The sequence below is a fragment of the Gigantopelta aegis genome, chromosome 6 (assembly GCF_016097555.1).
Source record: "Gigantopelta aegis isolate Gae_Host chromosome 6, Gae_host_genome, whole genome shotgun sequence".
Lineage (NCBI taxonomy): Eukaryota > Metazoa > Mollusca > Gastropoda > Neomphalida > Peltospiridae > Gigantopelta > Gigantopelta aegis.
In genome coordinates, this window is record NC_054704.1 from 73,000,829 (window position 1) to 73,016,752 (window position 15,924).

General features: G+C 40.6%; 1 protein-coding gene across 1 annotated transcript in view; it reads right to left on the minus strand.

Annotated features, from left to right (window-relative positions):
• Positions 1-15,924, minus strand: part of LOC121374268 (arginine--tRNA ligase, cytoplasmic-like) — a 246,370-nt gene that overhangs the window by 213,607 nt on the left and 16,839 nt on the right. The window contains exons 5-10 of the mRNA XM_041501304.1: positions 15,060-15,238; positions 14,117-14,300; positions 11,906-12,035; positions 10,222-10,326; positions 6,052-6,230; positions 4,717-4,826 (exon numbers count right to left, since the gene is read on the minus strand). Coding sequence (XP_041357238.1) covers positions 4,717-4,826; positions 6,052-6,230; positions 10,222-10,326; positions 11,906-12,035; positions 14,117-14,300; positions 15,060-15,238 — 887 coding nt within the window. The remainder of the gene's footprint in view (positions 1-4,716; positions 4,827-6,051; positions 6,231-10,221; positions 10,327-11,905; positions 12,036-14,116; positions 14,301-15,059; positions 15,239-15,924) is intronic.

The window sequence follows — 15,924 nt, forward strand, 5'->3', positions numbered from 1 at the left end:
GGCACAACGCCAAGTCCTCAACGTCCGCCGGACCAACGATAGAGGAGAGGGCCTGCACAACATACGAACGAGGCGCTTGGTCTGGTAACTGATTCTTTGCAACAAAGTTCATGAGTAACCCCAAGTTGACTGCACGCCGATCTTGGTGAAAACGTACCAAGTCTACATCAAGAGCATGGAGTTCTGAGACACGGGCAGCCGTGGCAAAACCGAGTAAAAACACCGTCTTCCGCATCAAGTCTTGCAGGGAAGAGGATTCGATCGGCTCATAAGGTGCGGTCGATAACGCTCGTAACACCAGATTCAGGTCCCATCTTGGTGGCCGAAACCGGTGTACTTGATCATCAAGGCGAAACCCTTTGATCATCTTATGGATCTCAGGAATACCCGATAACTTCGTTCCAGTAGCGACATCACGAACAGTAGCGATGACCGAAACGTACCCAGCGATGGTAGACCCCTTTAATCGTAAAGTGGTCCGCAGATACAGCAAAAAAACCCAGCAAGACGAAGTATCTGGATCGTCTGAGGTTTGAGGTTTTGCCGGACACACCCTCGGTGAAAGCAAAGCCATCTGACGTTGTAAGCCACAGTAGTAGATGATCTGTGCGCTTTCAAAATGGCCGCCGTAGACTGTGAAGAAAAACCTTTCTTTCTCAAACTCTTGGCGATAAAGTCCACGCGTGCAGTTGGAACAACTGCGGACGTGGATGGTATAGTCTTGACGTGGGATGCAGCAACAGATGATCCCAGTCTGGCAGCGGTAAAGGATGTGGATCGGCAAGACGTATTAGATCTGGATACCACATCCTGGATGGCCACATTGGAGCAATGAGTAACAGGCGACAATGGTACAGCTGAAACCTCTGAAGCACCCTTGGAAGGAGGATTGGTGGAGGAAAAGCGTACGCGTCCATCTGTTCCCAGCTGATGGCCAAGGCGTCGAGATCCAGAGCTTCGGGATCCAGCACTGGAGACACGTAAACCCTCAGCTGATGGTTGAATCGTGTGGCGAAGAGATCGATGTTTGGTGTCCAAAGTCTGTCGCACACCCATCGAAACGCTTCGGGATGGAGCATCCATTCCGTCGGCTGTGGAGACGACGGCCGAGACAGTGTGTCGACTAGTACATTGGAAACCCCTGGAATATGGCGAGCCCGAAGTTGCAACGGAATCTCGTCAACCAGCTTGTAGAGACGATAAGTCAACTGCAGCAGACTGCTGGAGTGGGTTCCGCCCTGACGGTTGATATAAGCCACCGCGGTGGTACTGTCTGTGGCTACCATGAGAGAGGCGCCTGACAGCATCTCTCGCCAATGAAAGATGACGTAACTGACAACATCTCCAACAGGTTGATGTGTAGATCGGCTTCATCTGGAAACCACAGCCACCAACAGGGACTGGACTGCAAGGCGACTGGTAACCGGATCAGCAAATCTGCGTTATTGTACTGAATGCATGGATTCAGAAACAAACTGGATACCGCGACCTCTAAGCATAAAATGTTGCGCCGACGTCAAAATTACTCTTGCAATGATACTTCATGAAACAGTAATAGAGTGATTCAGGAATCAAGACATCGGAAACAGCGACCCCGTGATACAGGCAAGAGCCAAGACAGCGTAGCAACTCGCTACGCTACATGCCCGATATACCTGGAAGTGAAGCAACGCAAAACAGCAACCGGCTAAAATCCACGGCCGTCACACCACCCGGTGCGAAACAGCAGCAGAGACCATCTAGACAGCATCGGTCACGAACTCTGGCGGTAACAACAGTAAACGTCAGTGAGTTGATAAGCCGCAATGAACCATAGGAAAACGGTGACGGTAAAACCCCGTACCACGTGATGGCAACTGGATAACTTCCGGAACCAGCGGAAGTAGCGACTGTCTTGCATCGCCACCGGATATAGAGAACGATCTGCCGAATGTCGCTGAACCTTCCTCGAACAAGAGAATATCGGTGCACGGGATCTCAACACAAGTGACCGGACCAGTAGACTTTCTTCGTCACCAACCCGGAACGCTTGTAACGTCGAACCCCTTCACGGCAAAGAGCCGTATGTAGACCACAGGTCTGCCAAGATTACCGGCTTGTGCTGAAAGTCAAGAATGGATCGCTTCAGGCAAGTCGGTTGACGATAGTGTGCAATCGTAGTGCACATCGACGTCACGGAAGATATAAGGTAGACCAACATCAAAGTCGACGGCTAGAACAAGGCATATCCTCTGGCATCCTGCACATGAGGAGTTATGGTCGCCATGTACAACATGTACGCTGAACTGAAGCCATCGACAGGACGTGCCAATCTGTAAGTTCTAGGAAGACGTCTGGTCCCGCCGGAAACAGCGTCATCCAAGGCCGGCGTCACACCGTTGAAGGATAGGTTGAAGACGGGATACGTTCGTTGTGACGAATGGGGAACGGCACAAACGAAGTCTACTCAAGTAAACCGACATCGGAGCAGTCCTCAAACGGAAACCTTCTAGAATGGTGCGAGTGGACTGTGAAGTGACGAAAGCATATACACCGCAGCGAGACAAACAGTCACAGCCATGTGGGTCACTGCGTCGGGATCTTCTATAACGGAAGGTGCCGACGCATCATCTGGAAAATCGGTCAGTAACCTGGCACAGGCACTTCGATCCAATGTACTGGCTGCATCGGAAACACGGACCGTGGACGGTCCCGTCAGGAGCCGGTGTAACCCTGAACGCCGAATCAGCTGCCGACTGGTGTGGACGGTACGATGTACACGGACCGGCAGGAGCCGGTGGAACCCTGGACACTGCACCACTTCGATCGATCACGGGACGACGGTACCGAACGGTGAGCCGATGACGCAATTTTCCAATTCGTTACAGGGCTCCGTCTGCTTGCTGGAACAACGATACGCACGGGCCAGTTACTGGTAGCCGTGTAAACCGACGGGGGCCTGTGGCAGCCAACGATCGAATGCCGATATCTGCCGGTGGAACCTCCGTGGCGATCATCGAACCCGGACCCTTCTTGGCTGAAACCGGTGGATGGGCCAGCGGCGGTAGCATATCAGATATGACAGCCAGACAATCCCTCAGTGACAGGTGGTCCGCCGCATCCAGATCTTCCAGCACCGCATGAACCGATACATCATCAGAAAGTCACGTAGCACCCGTGAACAGGCCAGTCGCTCTGGTCATGGCCCGATGGAGATACCGGAGAACCGGACCGTGGGCGGTCCCGTGTGGATACCAAGGAACGGATGACCACATCGTCGTTGGATGTGGCAAGGACGGCAACATGTCGTAGACGGCCGCCAAGCAATCCCTCATAGTCATATGGTCCGTAGAGTCGGGCTCTTCAATGACAGATGCCGCAGGCGCTTCATCACCAAAGTCTCGTAGAACTCGAGCACAGGCCAATCGATGTACCGTAATGGAAGCCGCTGGTTAAACCGGACCGTGGATGGTCCCGTCTAGCCCTCGGAGGCCTTGGAAGCCACATCAACTGAAGGTTGGCGCTGACGATCTGTGGAACCCGTAGGGAGCCATACAGGTCATGTGGAACGGCTACGGTCCCGGCTCCGATGCGCCGAAGAGGACTTCCCCGCCGAAGATCGGTGAGCCTTGGAATCCGTGGAGCGTCTATCTGAATGAGCCGGCTTCTTAGAGGGCTGCGTAGAGACCGCAGGCCTGTCATCCGAAGTCTTAAGTAACGGTGGAGCTGAAGAAGCCGCACCCCCTGAAGAGGGGACTGGAACCGGACCTGACCCCGAACTCGCCGGTTTAGGTAAGGTCGCCATTGACGCCATTGTTTCTTCCAGCATGGTCGGTAGAATTGAACGTAACTCTTCCGCCACGGAGTCAGCAATCGAAGGCGAAGATTCCACCTTCTTGGTCCTCGAAGATTCCACCTTCTTGGTCCTCGCTGACACCACCTTCAGGTAAGCCGCGAACTCGACATCAGACAAGCCCGCACAAAGGTCGCATCTAGAAGTGAGGCCACACGAACACGACAACCTAGGTCGCCGCCGGCTAACTTCTTGCAGCGTAACACGCTCGAACTAGTCGCCTGAACATTATCAGATATGATAATAGTAATTTTTCAATCTGTGAAAAGAAAGAAAAACCAACCATAACACAAATACAAAGCCGGTAAATAAAGACGCCATTTTGCAAATGGCGTCCGACACGACAACCGGCGATATAACAACATTTCATGTAATTAACACTTGGCAAGTCAAGCGAAATACGCGAAAGACATATGAAAGCTAACGAAAGCTAACGAAAATTAAGGTGAAAAACATTTCACCCAAACACAAAGCCAGTCAACACAGACGCCATTTTGCAAATGGCGTCCGACACGACAACCGGCAATATAAACAACATTTCATGTAATTAAACGCTTGGAAAGTCAAGTGAAATACGCGAAAAGAACATACGAAAGCTAATGAAAACGAAGGTGAAAAACATTTCACCCAAACACTAATACAAAACCAAAGGTCTTATAAAAAAGTTGACTCCAAACAGAGCCAAGCAAAAGGACGTCCAGACCCTTTAGCGAAGAGAAAAAGAAGGAAGTTACAGTCATGTGACCGGAACTAGAGAGCAGTATGCAGTAGAAGAATTTAGGCCATCCCATTGGCTGTTGGGATGTTCGGACCAGACCACTTGCGTGGGGGGGAGGTGCACTTGTTTGAGGACAGGTAATGTCTATAGAAATTATATCACTTACTTGTCTTCCCCGAGGACAACTCCAAATCCAACATGTTCAACCCGGTGAAGCTGGGGACTACTCCAGCCCACAAGTTCAGCCGCTGCGAAAATGGTGTTCAGATGTAATGCCTGAAATACAAAACATGAATTGCATGCAATTAAATGTCTTGTCAACCATAAACTGATTTGGTGTAAACAGTTTTCATAATATGATATTTTGATCTAAAATTTACATTTAACTGGACTTCATTTTTAAAAATAAAAAACAAAATTATTTATAAAAACATTATTTTAAATTATTATTTTTAAAGTTTGTTTTGTTTAAATACACCACTAGAGCACATTGATTTTATTAATCATTGGCTACTGGATGTCAAACATTTGGTAATTTTGACATATAGTCTTAGAAAGGAAACCCACTATATTTTTCTATTAGTAGCAAGGGATTTTTTTATATGCACCATTTCACAGACAGGATAGTGCACACCACGGCCTTTGATATACCAGTCGTGGTGCACTGGCTAGAACAGTTTTCATATGATATTTTTGTGATCTAAAATTTATATTCAATCAGCTTTATTTTTTAAAATTATATATATAATTATTTATAAAAACATTATAAGAAATTATCATTTTTTAACATGAACTAAGATAAACATCTACAGGTCCAACTGTGACCCAAGCTTTAGTAATCTAGGACATTACAATTAAAAAAAAAAGATGCAAAAGAATAGCCACAGGTTCAACTATGACTTAAGTTTCATTGATTTGGCACTTATTGTTTGTGAAAAACTAGGTTTAAGGTATGGCATTAGGTTTAAGTTGACAATGTCACCTAAAAGAAAAAACCCCTATATTTTGACTTTGTTGAGGTGGGGTCGGGACTTAGCTCAGTGGTAAAGTGACCGCTTGATGCATGGTCAGTCTAAGATCGATCCCCATCGGTTTAAACCATTTATTACTTAAAAAATCAGGTTAAAACTGTTTATTACCTAAAAAATCAGGTTTAAACCATGTATTACCAAACAAAATCAGGTTAAAACTGTTTATTACCTAAAAAATCAGGTTTAAACTGTTTATTACCTAAAAAATCAGATTTAAACTGCTTATTACCTAAAAATCAGGTTTAAACTGTTTATTACCTTTAAAAAATCAGGTTTAAACCATTTATTACCTAAAAAATCGGGTTTAAACCGTTTATTACCTTAAAAATCAGGTTTAACTGTTTATTACCAAAAAAAATCGGGTTTAAATCGTTTATTACCAAAAAAATCGGGTTTAAGCCGTTTATTACCAAAAAAATCAGGTTTAAACTGTTTATTACCTACAAAATCAGGTTTAAACCATTTATTACCTGTCCTGAATCTACTACGTATATGATCCAGTCTGCCTTCTCATCGATAAGCCGCTGTCGAATAGCTGCCAAGTCGGAAGTGTCGTACGTGAATCCCCCGTCTGACTTGACGACCGTCAGCGGGACAGACTCACCAGGCACAAACATCACCATCCGACCCTCTTCTTTCTTCAGAAAACCTTACCAGAAAAGAAAAAAAAATGACATTGTGCATAAAACTCATGTAACTGGCCTCGGTGACGTCGGGGTTAGGCCATCGGTCTACAGACTGGTAGGTACTGGGTTCAGATCCCAGTCGAGGCATGGGATTTATAATCCAGATACCGACTCCAAACTCCGAGTGAGTGCTCCACAAGGTTCATTGGGTAGGTGTAAACCACTTGCACCGACCTGTGATCCATAACTGGTTCAACAAAGGCCATGGTTTGTGCTATCCTGCCTGTGGGAAGCACAAATAAAAGATCCCTTGCTGCCTGTCGTAAAAGAGTAGCCTATGTAGCGACAGCGGGTTTCCTCTAAAAAAACTGTCAGAATGACCATATGTTTGACATCCAATAGCCGATGATAAGATAAAAAATCAATGTGATCTAGTGGCGTCGTTAAATAAAACAAACTTCTTTTTTTTAGAACTCATGTAACAGGGTACGAAATCAAAGAAAACGTTTATCATCATTTTCTCATTTGAAGAAAACTCTACCTGAAGATTAAGCTCACATCTAAAGCTGATGGGAAATGGCATGTGTGTGGCACAGATGTCCATAAAAGGAAAAGAAAGGAATATTTGTTTTAAGACACCTTAGCACCTTTTAAACTATGGCTATTTGATGTCTAACATACATGTGTGGTTATTTTGACAATCGATTGATAAGAGAAAAAGAGGGGAAACCTGCTGCTGCCATATTCTTTATAGGGATCCTTTATATGCACTTTCCCATAGACAGGACAATACATACCATGACCTTTGATGCATTAGTCATGGGGCATGACAAAAACACAACTACCCGGTATACTGAACAAAAAAAAGAAACTTCCGATTTGTACATATAGTATTTGTTGTGTTAAAGAATTCATTGTGTAATGAAATTATATAGGTAGTATTATCGATTATTTTTGCACTGTTAATCGTGAAATTCAATTTGCACGTGCATGCACGGTTTGACATGTCCCGTGTAGTATTCGGTCAATTTGTTTTACTTGTCTTACTGACACTGTTGTCAAGTGAATGAAAACTCTTCAAAATTTGTAAACATATTAACGTTTTTTACATTTTTAGTATGCCAAGAATACCCAATAATTTATGCGAACGGGCGATTGGCATGCTTGATGCTGGTATGTCGACAGAAGACGTTGCAAGGCATGTTGGGACTTCTAGTCGAGCGATATGAAATCTTCGCGTAAAATTTCGAATGACAGGAAGCACCAACGACTTGCCACGTCGTGGACGTACGCGTGTTACAACACGTGGTCAAGACCGCTATATCATGAACAAGCATTTGTGCAATCGATTCCAAACTGCCACTGCTACTGCTGCTAACACGCTGGAATTCCGTTCTTTTTTCGGATGAATCCAGATTTTCTTTACAACGTGGTGATGGCAGGATGCGCGTCTACCGTAGGAGAAATGAACGCTATGCTGACTGTTGTGTTCTTGAACGAGATCGTTTCGGGGGTGGGGGTTGTGGCATGGTCTGGGCAGCCATTGCCCATGGTTATCGTTCACCACTAGTCGTCATTGATGGCAATTTAAATGCTCAACGTTACCACGATGACATTCTCGCTCATCACGTCATTCCTCTGTTCTATAACAACACCAACATCTCCATTTTTCAACATGATAATGCCACCTCTCATACAGCTAGAGACACTGTAAATTTTCTTAGGACAAATAACATTGATTTCATTGATGACTGGCCCACTAAAAGTCCTGATCTCAACCCCATCGAGCATGTCTGGGATAGTCTGGACAGACGATTAAGGTGTCGTCCCAACCCACCTGCTAACGTCAACAAACTTCGTCAAGCGCTCATTCAGGAATGGAACAATATTCCACAGGCAGAAATCAACACTTTAGTCAATTCTATGTGCCTGTGATGCACTGCAGTAGTCAATTCAAGAGGTGGTCATACCCGTTATTAAGTGGGTGGGTTTTTTTTTAACCCCTACCACACTACCCTACAATTTCTCCCAGTTTCTGTTAACCTATGGCCATGATTTTTGCACCAACCGATGCATCATGGAACACTCTTTAAACACATATATACGAATTATTCCCCCGGTTTGTTTTCATCAAGTTATGTTCAAGCAAAGTTAGCGGAAGTTTCTTATTTTGTTCAGTATAGTTTAAGCTAAAGACTGGTCATTATTTAACAAGTCACATTTTCTTACTGATGCAAGTGTTAAAAAATAACAAGTTATTTTTATTTTTTATTATTATTATTATTATTTTTTTAATCCCACTGCCCCGTTTCCTTTCTCTCCTTTGAATTTCATCTCATTTCTTCCCTATCTGGCAGCTTTTCCTATCTTTCAACTTCTTTCACTATCCACCTCCACATCCTAGTCCTTGTCTGTCCAACAGTGACAGGTGCTTGTCTCTTGTGGCTATCTGTGCCACACACCTGACATTCCCCATCATCTTTTAGCTGTAGTCTGACCACTTTATTCATAACAAGTTATTTGACTATTAAATACATTCAAAATGTTAATAAAATCAATGTACTAAATGATTGATTGATCCAGGCCATCTAAGGCACATTACTCTTGTATGAACAACAAATAACAGGAAAGCTGAAGTATCTTCCATTGACTATCATAGCTTTAGTATGAAGATATTGAACAAAATAGAAGAAAGAGCACTCTCATTTAATTGTATTTGTTTCTGTCATTTTGCCATGTTTGCCGCCGGTCACATTATAGGGCTATGAGACATGAAGGGAAAACAAAAGTCGAATGTGTGGAATGCAATACACGAATAGCATGATTTGGCATCCATGTTCAGCGCTGAAATTAAGATGCATAATGCTATTTTAATTTATTCCTTAGTCTCATTATCATCTAGTAAGTGTCGGGTACTCAGGTTTCGGTTGAGTTTGACCCTCACATAATCGAGTCCAATATTTTGTACTCGTGGAAGCAAGAGATCTTTTTCCATATGGTTTCCCACATACAATGGTCTTGGATGTACTAGTCGTGGGGTAATGGCTGGGATGGGGAGTCCTATAACTCATCACATCTCACTTGAGCACTGGGGTGCTGGATCAAACCTTCTCGGCAGACACATTGGGGGGGTTTTCATCCCAACTTGTGCCCAATGTCTGCCAGGTATGTGCTGTCCTGTCTGTGTGAAAGTGCATTCCTAACTGCTAATGAAGATTCCTTACTGCCAATGGACAAATGTTGCGCTGTCAATAAACAAAATAAACTTTTTAACTTCAACTCATGTAGCACTCTACCATTTACAGGGGTGGGACATAGCCCAGTGGTAAAGGGTCTGCTTGATGCGCAGTCGGTCTGGGATCACCTTTGGGCTATTTCTTGTTCTAGCCAGTGCACCACGACTTGTATATCATGGTGGTGGTATGTGCTATCCTGTCTGGGGGATGGTGCATACAAAACATCCTTGTTATTAATAAAAACAAATGTAGGGGGTTTCCTTTCTAAGACTATATGTCAAAATTACCAAATGTTTGACATCCAATAGCTGATGATTATCAAATCAATGTGCTCTAGTAGTGTCGTTAAACTAAACAAACTTTCTACCATTAACACTCTACTATTATGTTAGATCATGCTCAGTGTTTTATAAGAATCCTCTTCTTTAGATCTACATATTCAACGGTGCGATTAAAAAGAACTACAGAATACCGTTATCATCCAGATAGTTTACAGCTTTCATCATGCAAGTTATCAAATCTCACTGTCGGTTAACAATTCAGGCCTATGGATTTCAGACAACATTTCGGAAACATCATGGAATTAAACGTCCATTACCCATTAACATGATTACAATAAAAGATTTCGATGGGTTCTGATGATCACAGGGCACGGAACCAAAAAAAGAGTTTTCCATAAAATTGAAATGTGGAATCCTAATTTTTTATTTTTGTTTAAATGCAGATAACTTTCAGACCTACATATTTTAATTTATAATTAGAAAGATCTATACAATACCATTATCGTCCAGGTATTTGACGACATCTTTCATCAACTCCTGGTAAAAGGATTCCCCTCGATCTATCAATGTAACACTGAGTCGGTCATACACTTTTTGAAATTCTGAAGAAAAAAAACAACATTTATATTCATGCGAACTGATACACGAGCAGAAGAAAAATAATTTTAGTAAAGCTATTTCAAAAACAAACTTATCCACAAAATATACTATCTAACTCAATACAAACTCCGTGGAAATTAAAATTATTCCATTCCAAAGATAAAATTATTCCATTCCCAAATGTTAAAATAAGAAAATAACAAATCAATCATATTTGTATTAATTTGATCATGAACACTTAATGACATGCCTAAAATTTCATGTGATTAAAAAGCCAGTCACATTTACAATTACTTAATTGTTAACTCTTTACAAAATGCCTCATTTTTCACAAGATTTGAAACCCAGTCAAATTTACTAGAATTCAATTGTGAATCCATCACGAGATACCTTAAATTTCACATGATTTGAAATCCAGTCACATTTATTAGAATAACTCAACCATGAATCCTTTACAAACAATCTTATATTTCTTTTGATTTATATCTTGTCAGACATAAAAGACTTTGTCAAATTATGTGGGGCAAAAGTAACAAATAGGACTTGCAGAGGTTTAAAAAAAATTAATTATCTATTTATAGATTTCTCATTTTGTGAAGTATTTACGATTAACTATGTATTGTAAATATGACTAGATTTCAAATGCTATAAATGAATTGTGAGACATTATATGACATACATGTATGTGGTATCTAGAGAAGGATTTGTGATTGTATTTCAAAAGTTAGGATATTTGTGGCATATTGTGAAGAGTTCACAATTCACCACTTCTGGAATTTAAATTGTATGAAATCTGAGGTATCAAGACAAGCAAGAAGCAAAACCCATTTTGTGGAGTGGGAAGCAATCTTTGCTTCTCAAATTTAAACTTAAACAAAAGCAAGAAATTGACAAGCAGTTATAGAACACAGCCATTGGTTCATGTATAAATTCTACAGTTGTATAATATTCGAAGATGGAAAGCAAAAGCTGTTTATGAATCTGATTATTAAGAAGTGTATTGTGAATTTTGAAAAGCATATGTCTCTTTCTCCCTGTACATTTCAAGCCTTGTAATTAATTGCAAAGGAAGGAAGGAAATGGTTTATTTAATGACGCACTCAACACATTTTATTTACAGTATGGCATCGAACATATGGTTAAGGACCACACATATATTGAGAGAGAAAATCTGCTGTCGCCACTTCATGGGCTACACTTTTCGAATAGCAGCAAGGGATCTTTTATATGCATCATCTCATAGACAGGATAGCACATACCACAGCCTTTGATGTACCAGTCATGGTGCACTGGCTGGAACGAGAAATAGCCCAATGGGCCCACTGACAGGGATCGATCCCAAACTGACCATGCATCAAGCGAACACTTTACCAGTAGGCTACGTCTCGCCCCTTAATTGCAAAGATCCATGATAATCATTTCTGGTAAATATGACTGGATTTCATATATTGTATAAAATCTTAAGAAAACTTGTGATGGGTCGATTCATAATTAAACACTTCTGGTAAATACGACAAGATTTCAAATTGTATGAAATCTAAGCTATTTAGTGAAGGGTTCACAATTAACTGGTGTTCTCACCTTGTCGAGAGATGTTGTAAATCAACTGCCAGGCTTTGTAGTGCTCTGGTTCGTGGGACTGAAGTTTGACAACACATTCGTACGCCCGTTTCTTGAAATCCTCCTCTTCATCAAATCGGTTTTTTGCTTGCTGAAATATATATCAATAAAAATATTATGAAGAAAGAGAAATAAAAATTAATAGTAAGAATAAATAGAAACTTGCATGTTATATGTTGAATAGCAAATCACGAAATATTCCAAACATATACTAGAATGATGTCTCTAAACATTCAGCCATATATGACTTTCTTCCAAACTTTAACCTGTCTTTAAAGCGACAAGCACTAGTTTAAAAATATTATGGTATATTTTTCACTATTAGATTTGTTTTTGATAATTACAATCAGACATTACTTAGATTTTATTGTGTAGATTATCCCTTTCCATGCATGCAGTGTTTCTGGTCATCCTGGTGTTTCTAAAAAAAAATTTAAACAAACATACTTCTGAGAAGTAATGGTCTAATCTATTTTTAAGGGTATTTCCATGTTTCATCGTCACAAATACTTGTTTCACGCTATTGTAACTCTATTTTGTTGTATAGGTTTGTAGCTTGACCCAGGGCTCAAAATTAACGACAGCAATTGCTGTCGTTGAAATATAAATTGACGTAGGTAGAGAGCATTAGCGATGGCACTTTTGTGCCATCAGTACTATTCCTCAACAATAGCAAAATATATCCACCTGGTGTGCATACATGTAATCTGCCAATATTTAACATTTTCACATTTGAAATATGTCTACATACAGCAAAATAACCTTTCAGTCAAATTAATTTTCTGCAAATGTCACTTTTAAAAAAAAATTGCCATAGGCAGGCTCAAAATTGCCATTGGTGGGCTGTTTCAATCATGGCAATTCTTTTACAAATTGCTATGGGAGACAAATTCTTAAGTTTGAGCCCTGTTGACCAAACTTAGTGTCCATTTTTTATGGGTTGAAACTAGGTTCTGTGACTTTAACCAAGCTATGATACAGTCAGACTGCCAGATAAAAATCATCCTTCTATAGACTTGCATCATGTGTAACAGTACTTAGAATAATAGTATGCACTCTCCAGATACTTGATCAGTCTAGAATAAATCCCTGTTGGCAGACTCATTAGGCTATTTCTCATTCCAGCCAGTGCTCCACAACTAGTGTAACAAAGGCTGTGGTATCTACTATTATGTCTGGGGAATGGTACAAATAAAATATTCTTTGCTGCTAATCAAAATAGTATGGAAGGAAGGAAATGTTTTATTTAACGACGTACTCAACACATTTTATGTACGGTTATATGGTGTCAGACATTTGGTTAAGGACCATGCACACAGATATTTAGAGAGGAAATCTGCTGTCGCCACTTCACTGGCTACTCTTTTCGATTAGCAGCAAGAGATCTTTTATATGCACCATCCCACAGACAGAAGAGTACATACCATGGCCTTTGTCACACCAGTTATGAATCAAAATAGTAACCAACGGAGTCGTACCTCAGGTTTTCTTTATCATCAGTATATGTGTGATCCTTAACAATATGTCAAACACTATAAAACAGTATATAAATATGTGTCAAGTGCATTGTTAAATAAAAAAATTCTTCCTTAATCTGTTAAAACAATGTCTAGCAGGTTCTAATTTTAATAGGCAAACAGATATCCAAAACTAGATTTGCATGAGCAATGTGTTTGTTCAAATAATTTTCAGGCTCATGATAGGAATTTATGGTATGTAATTAATGAGATATTTCTTTAACATATAGGGCTGAATTTACAAAGCCTGTTTTTGTACAAGCATTTTTCAATGCTTAAACACCTGTATTTAAGAAAAACACAAGTAAATTTGGAATAAATAACACTTAAAACAAGTGTAACTGCCAAAAAGCAATAAGCATAATAAGAATCCATCATAATAAAACAAACTAACACGGAAAAAACCCCGAAGTTTGACTCTAAAAAACAGAGCCAAAGAAAAGACATCCGAGCCCGACAGCGAAGAGAAAAAGAAGAAAGTTATAGTCACATGACCGGAACTACAGGGCGCATACAGAACAAGAATTTTAGGCCATCCTGTTTTCTGTTGGGATGTTAGGACCAGACCACTTGTGTGTGCACTTGTTGAGGACAGGAAATGTTGAAAAGGGAAAAATTGCTCTGTAAATTTGATTAAACATTTGTTACAGCACACCTTATAAAATGTCTGCAGATCTGCTATGGGCGGAGGCACCGACAGGAAGTTTGGGTAGCTGTCTTTGAGGTGAGCGATGAGCATGCCAAACTGAGTGCCCCAGTCTCCGAGGTGGTTGATCCTCAACACATCGTGACCCACCCACTCCAGCAGACGACAGATTGTCTCACCAATGATTGTTGACCTGCACAAAATACAAATTTCTATTTTATTAGTGAATTTCATTTTAACTTGTTTTCTGTGTGTTTATATCCAAAAAGGGTTGAAATATCCTGTCTTGTGTACCACTTCACAAAGACAACACTAGACATAAAAAAATTAAAGTTTCTTGTAACCTAACCAATCTATAAAATCATCCTAATACACTTTTTTCTTTTCATTTTTTCCTTTGCTCTTCCTTTTTTCAATATAATTAGCATAGGCATACGGGCTCCCATTTTTATTGGGATGCAGGCTGATTTTGGTCCAAAGTAAATGAAAATGCCAACACTGGATAACCCTTATTCATCTTTACATTATTACCAATCAATTATATAGCGTTGCAAACGAATCACTACACATTTTCACACGGATGACAACCTATATTGTGAGTAGAATGATGGAAATATATGGTGAAAAGTTTTCAGCCCAGCTCATTTTGCCCAAACTTCAATATCATCTTTGCCTGAATGTGAAGATTTGCTCCAGCACTGGGAGTAGGGGCAGCTACACCCCTAACCCCCAATCTCGTACTTATGATAATTAGATAGAGCCATTTAAGGTGAGCTATCATGCTTCCCATTACTCCCCTGAAACTAGTTCAAGGAGAGGAATATTAGCTCCGCTTAGTATTTGAATTTATATCGTATCAATATATGGTAGTACCCATAGTTAGAGAAGCGATTAACATTTCCCTCAATTCAAGACATCTGTATAAAAAAAAAATTTTTTTTTTTAAATTTACCTCAGATGACCGACATGCATCTCTTTGGCAATGTTTGGCGATGAAAAGTCGACCACAACTCGACATTTCCGAGACAGTGGTGGAGGCTGGACACCATTCTTCAGAAGATCTGATATAGCTTGAGAAACATATTGTTTGTTGAGAAAGATGTTGATAAATCCAGGACCAGCAATCTCAATCTGAAAGACAAAAGAACAGAGTAAAAAGGTCATTTAATTACCTGAACTTGTAAACCTGCAAAACGGTAGTTGTCTTGAGTTACATATACAGCGACACCCTTCAAAACTGTAAATGGGAATTCCCTCAAAGCAAGACTTTTTATCAAGGTCCATTTTTAAATGTCAGTAAAAAACAAAACCTCTCTACACCTGATACCCCTTAGAACCGGATATATTACTTGGTGATTCATTCAACTGATTGCAGTTTTTCTTGTTCCAACCAGTGCACCACAACTGGTCAAAGGCCATGGTATGTGCTATCCTGTCTGTGGAAAAGTGCATATAAAAGATTCCTTGCTGCATTAACAAAAATGTAGAGTGTTTCCTACGATGGCTACCTGTCAGAATTACAAAATATTTGACATCCAATAGCCAATAACTAATTAATCAATGTGCTCTAGTGGTGTTGTGAAACAGTACAAACTTTAACATTACTTGGTCCCATAGGTGTTTAGCTATTTAAATGGAAGTTGTATATTAGCAGTGAAAGTACTCTAAAATATATTTTTGTTTTTATTTTTAGCAGGGGGTCTTTGACCCCCTTGACCCCACCCCTAGATCTGCATTTGTATCTATTATTAATGAGTACCATTATACACGCAATAGTTAATGTATTAACTGGATGGTGCTCAATAATCATTTATTCA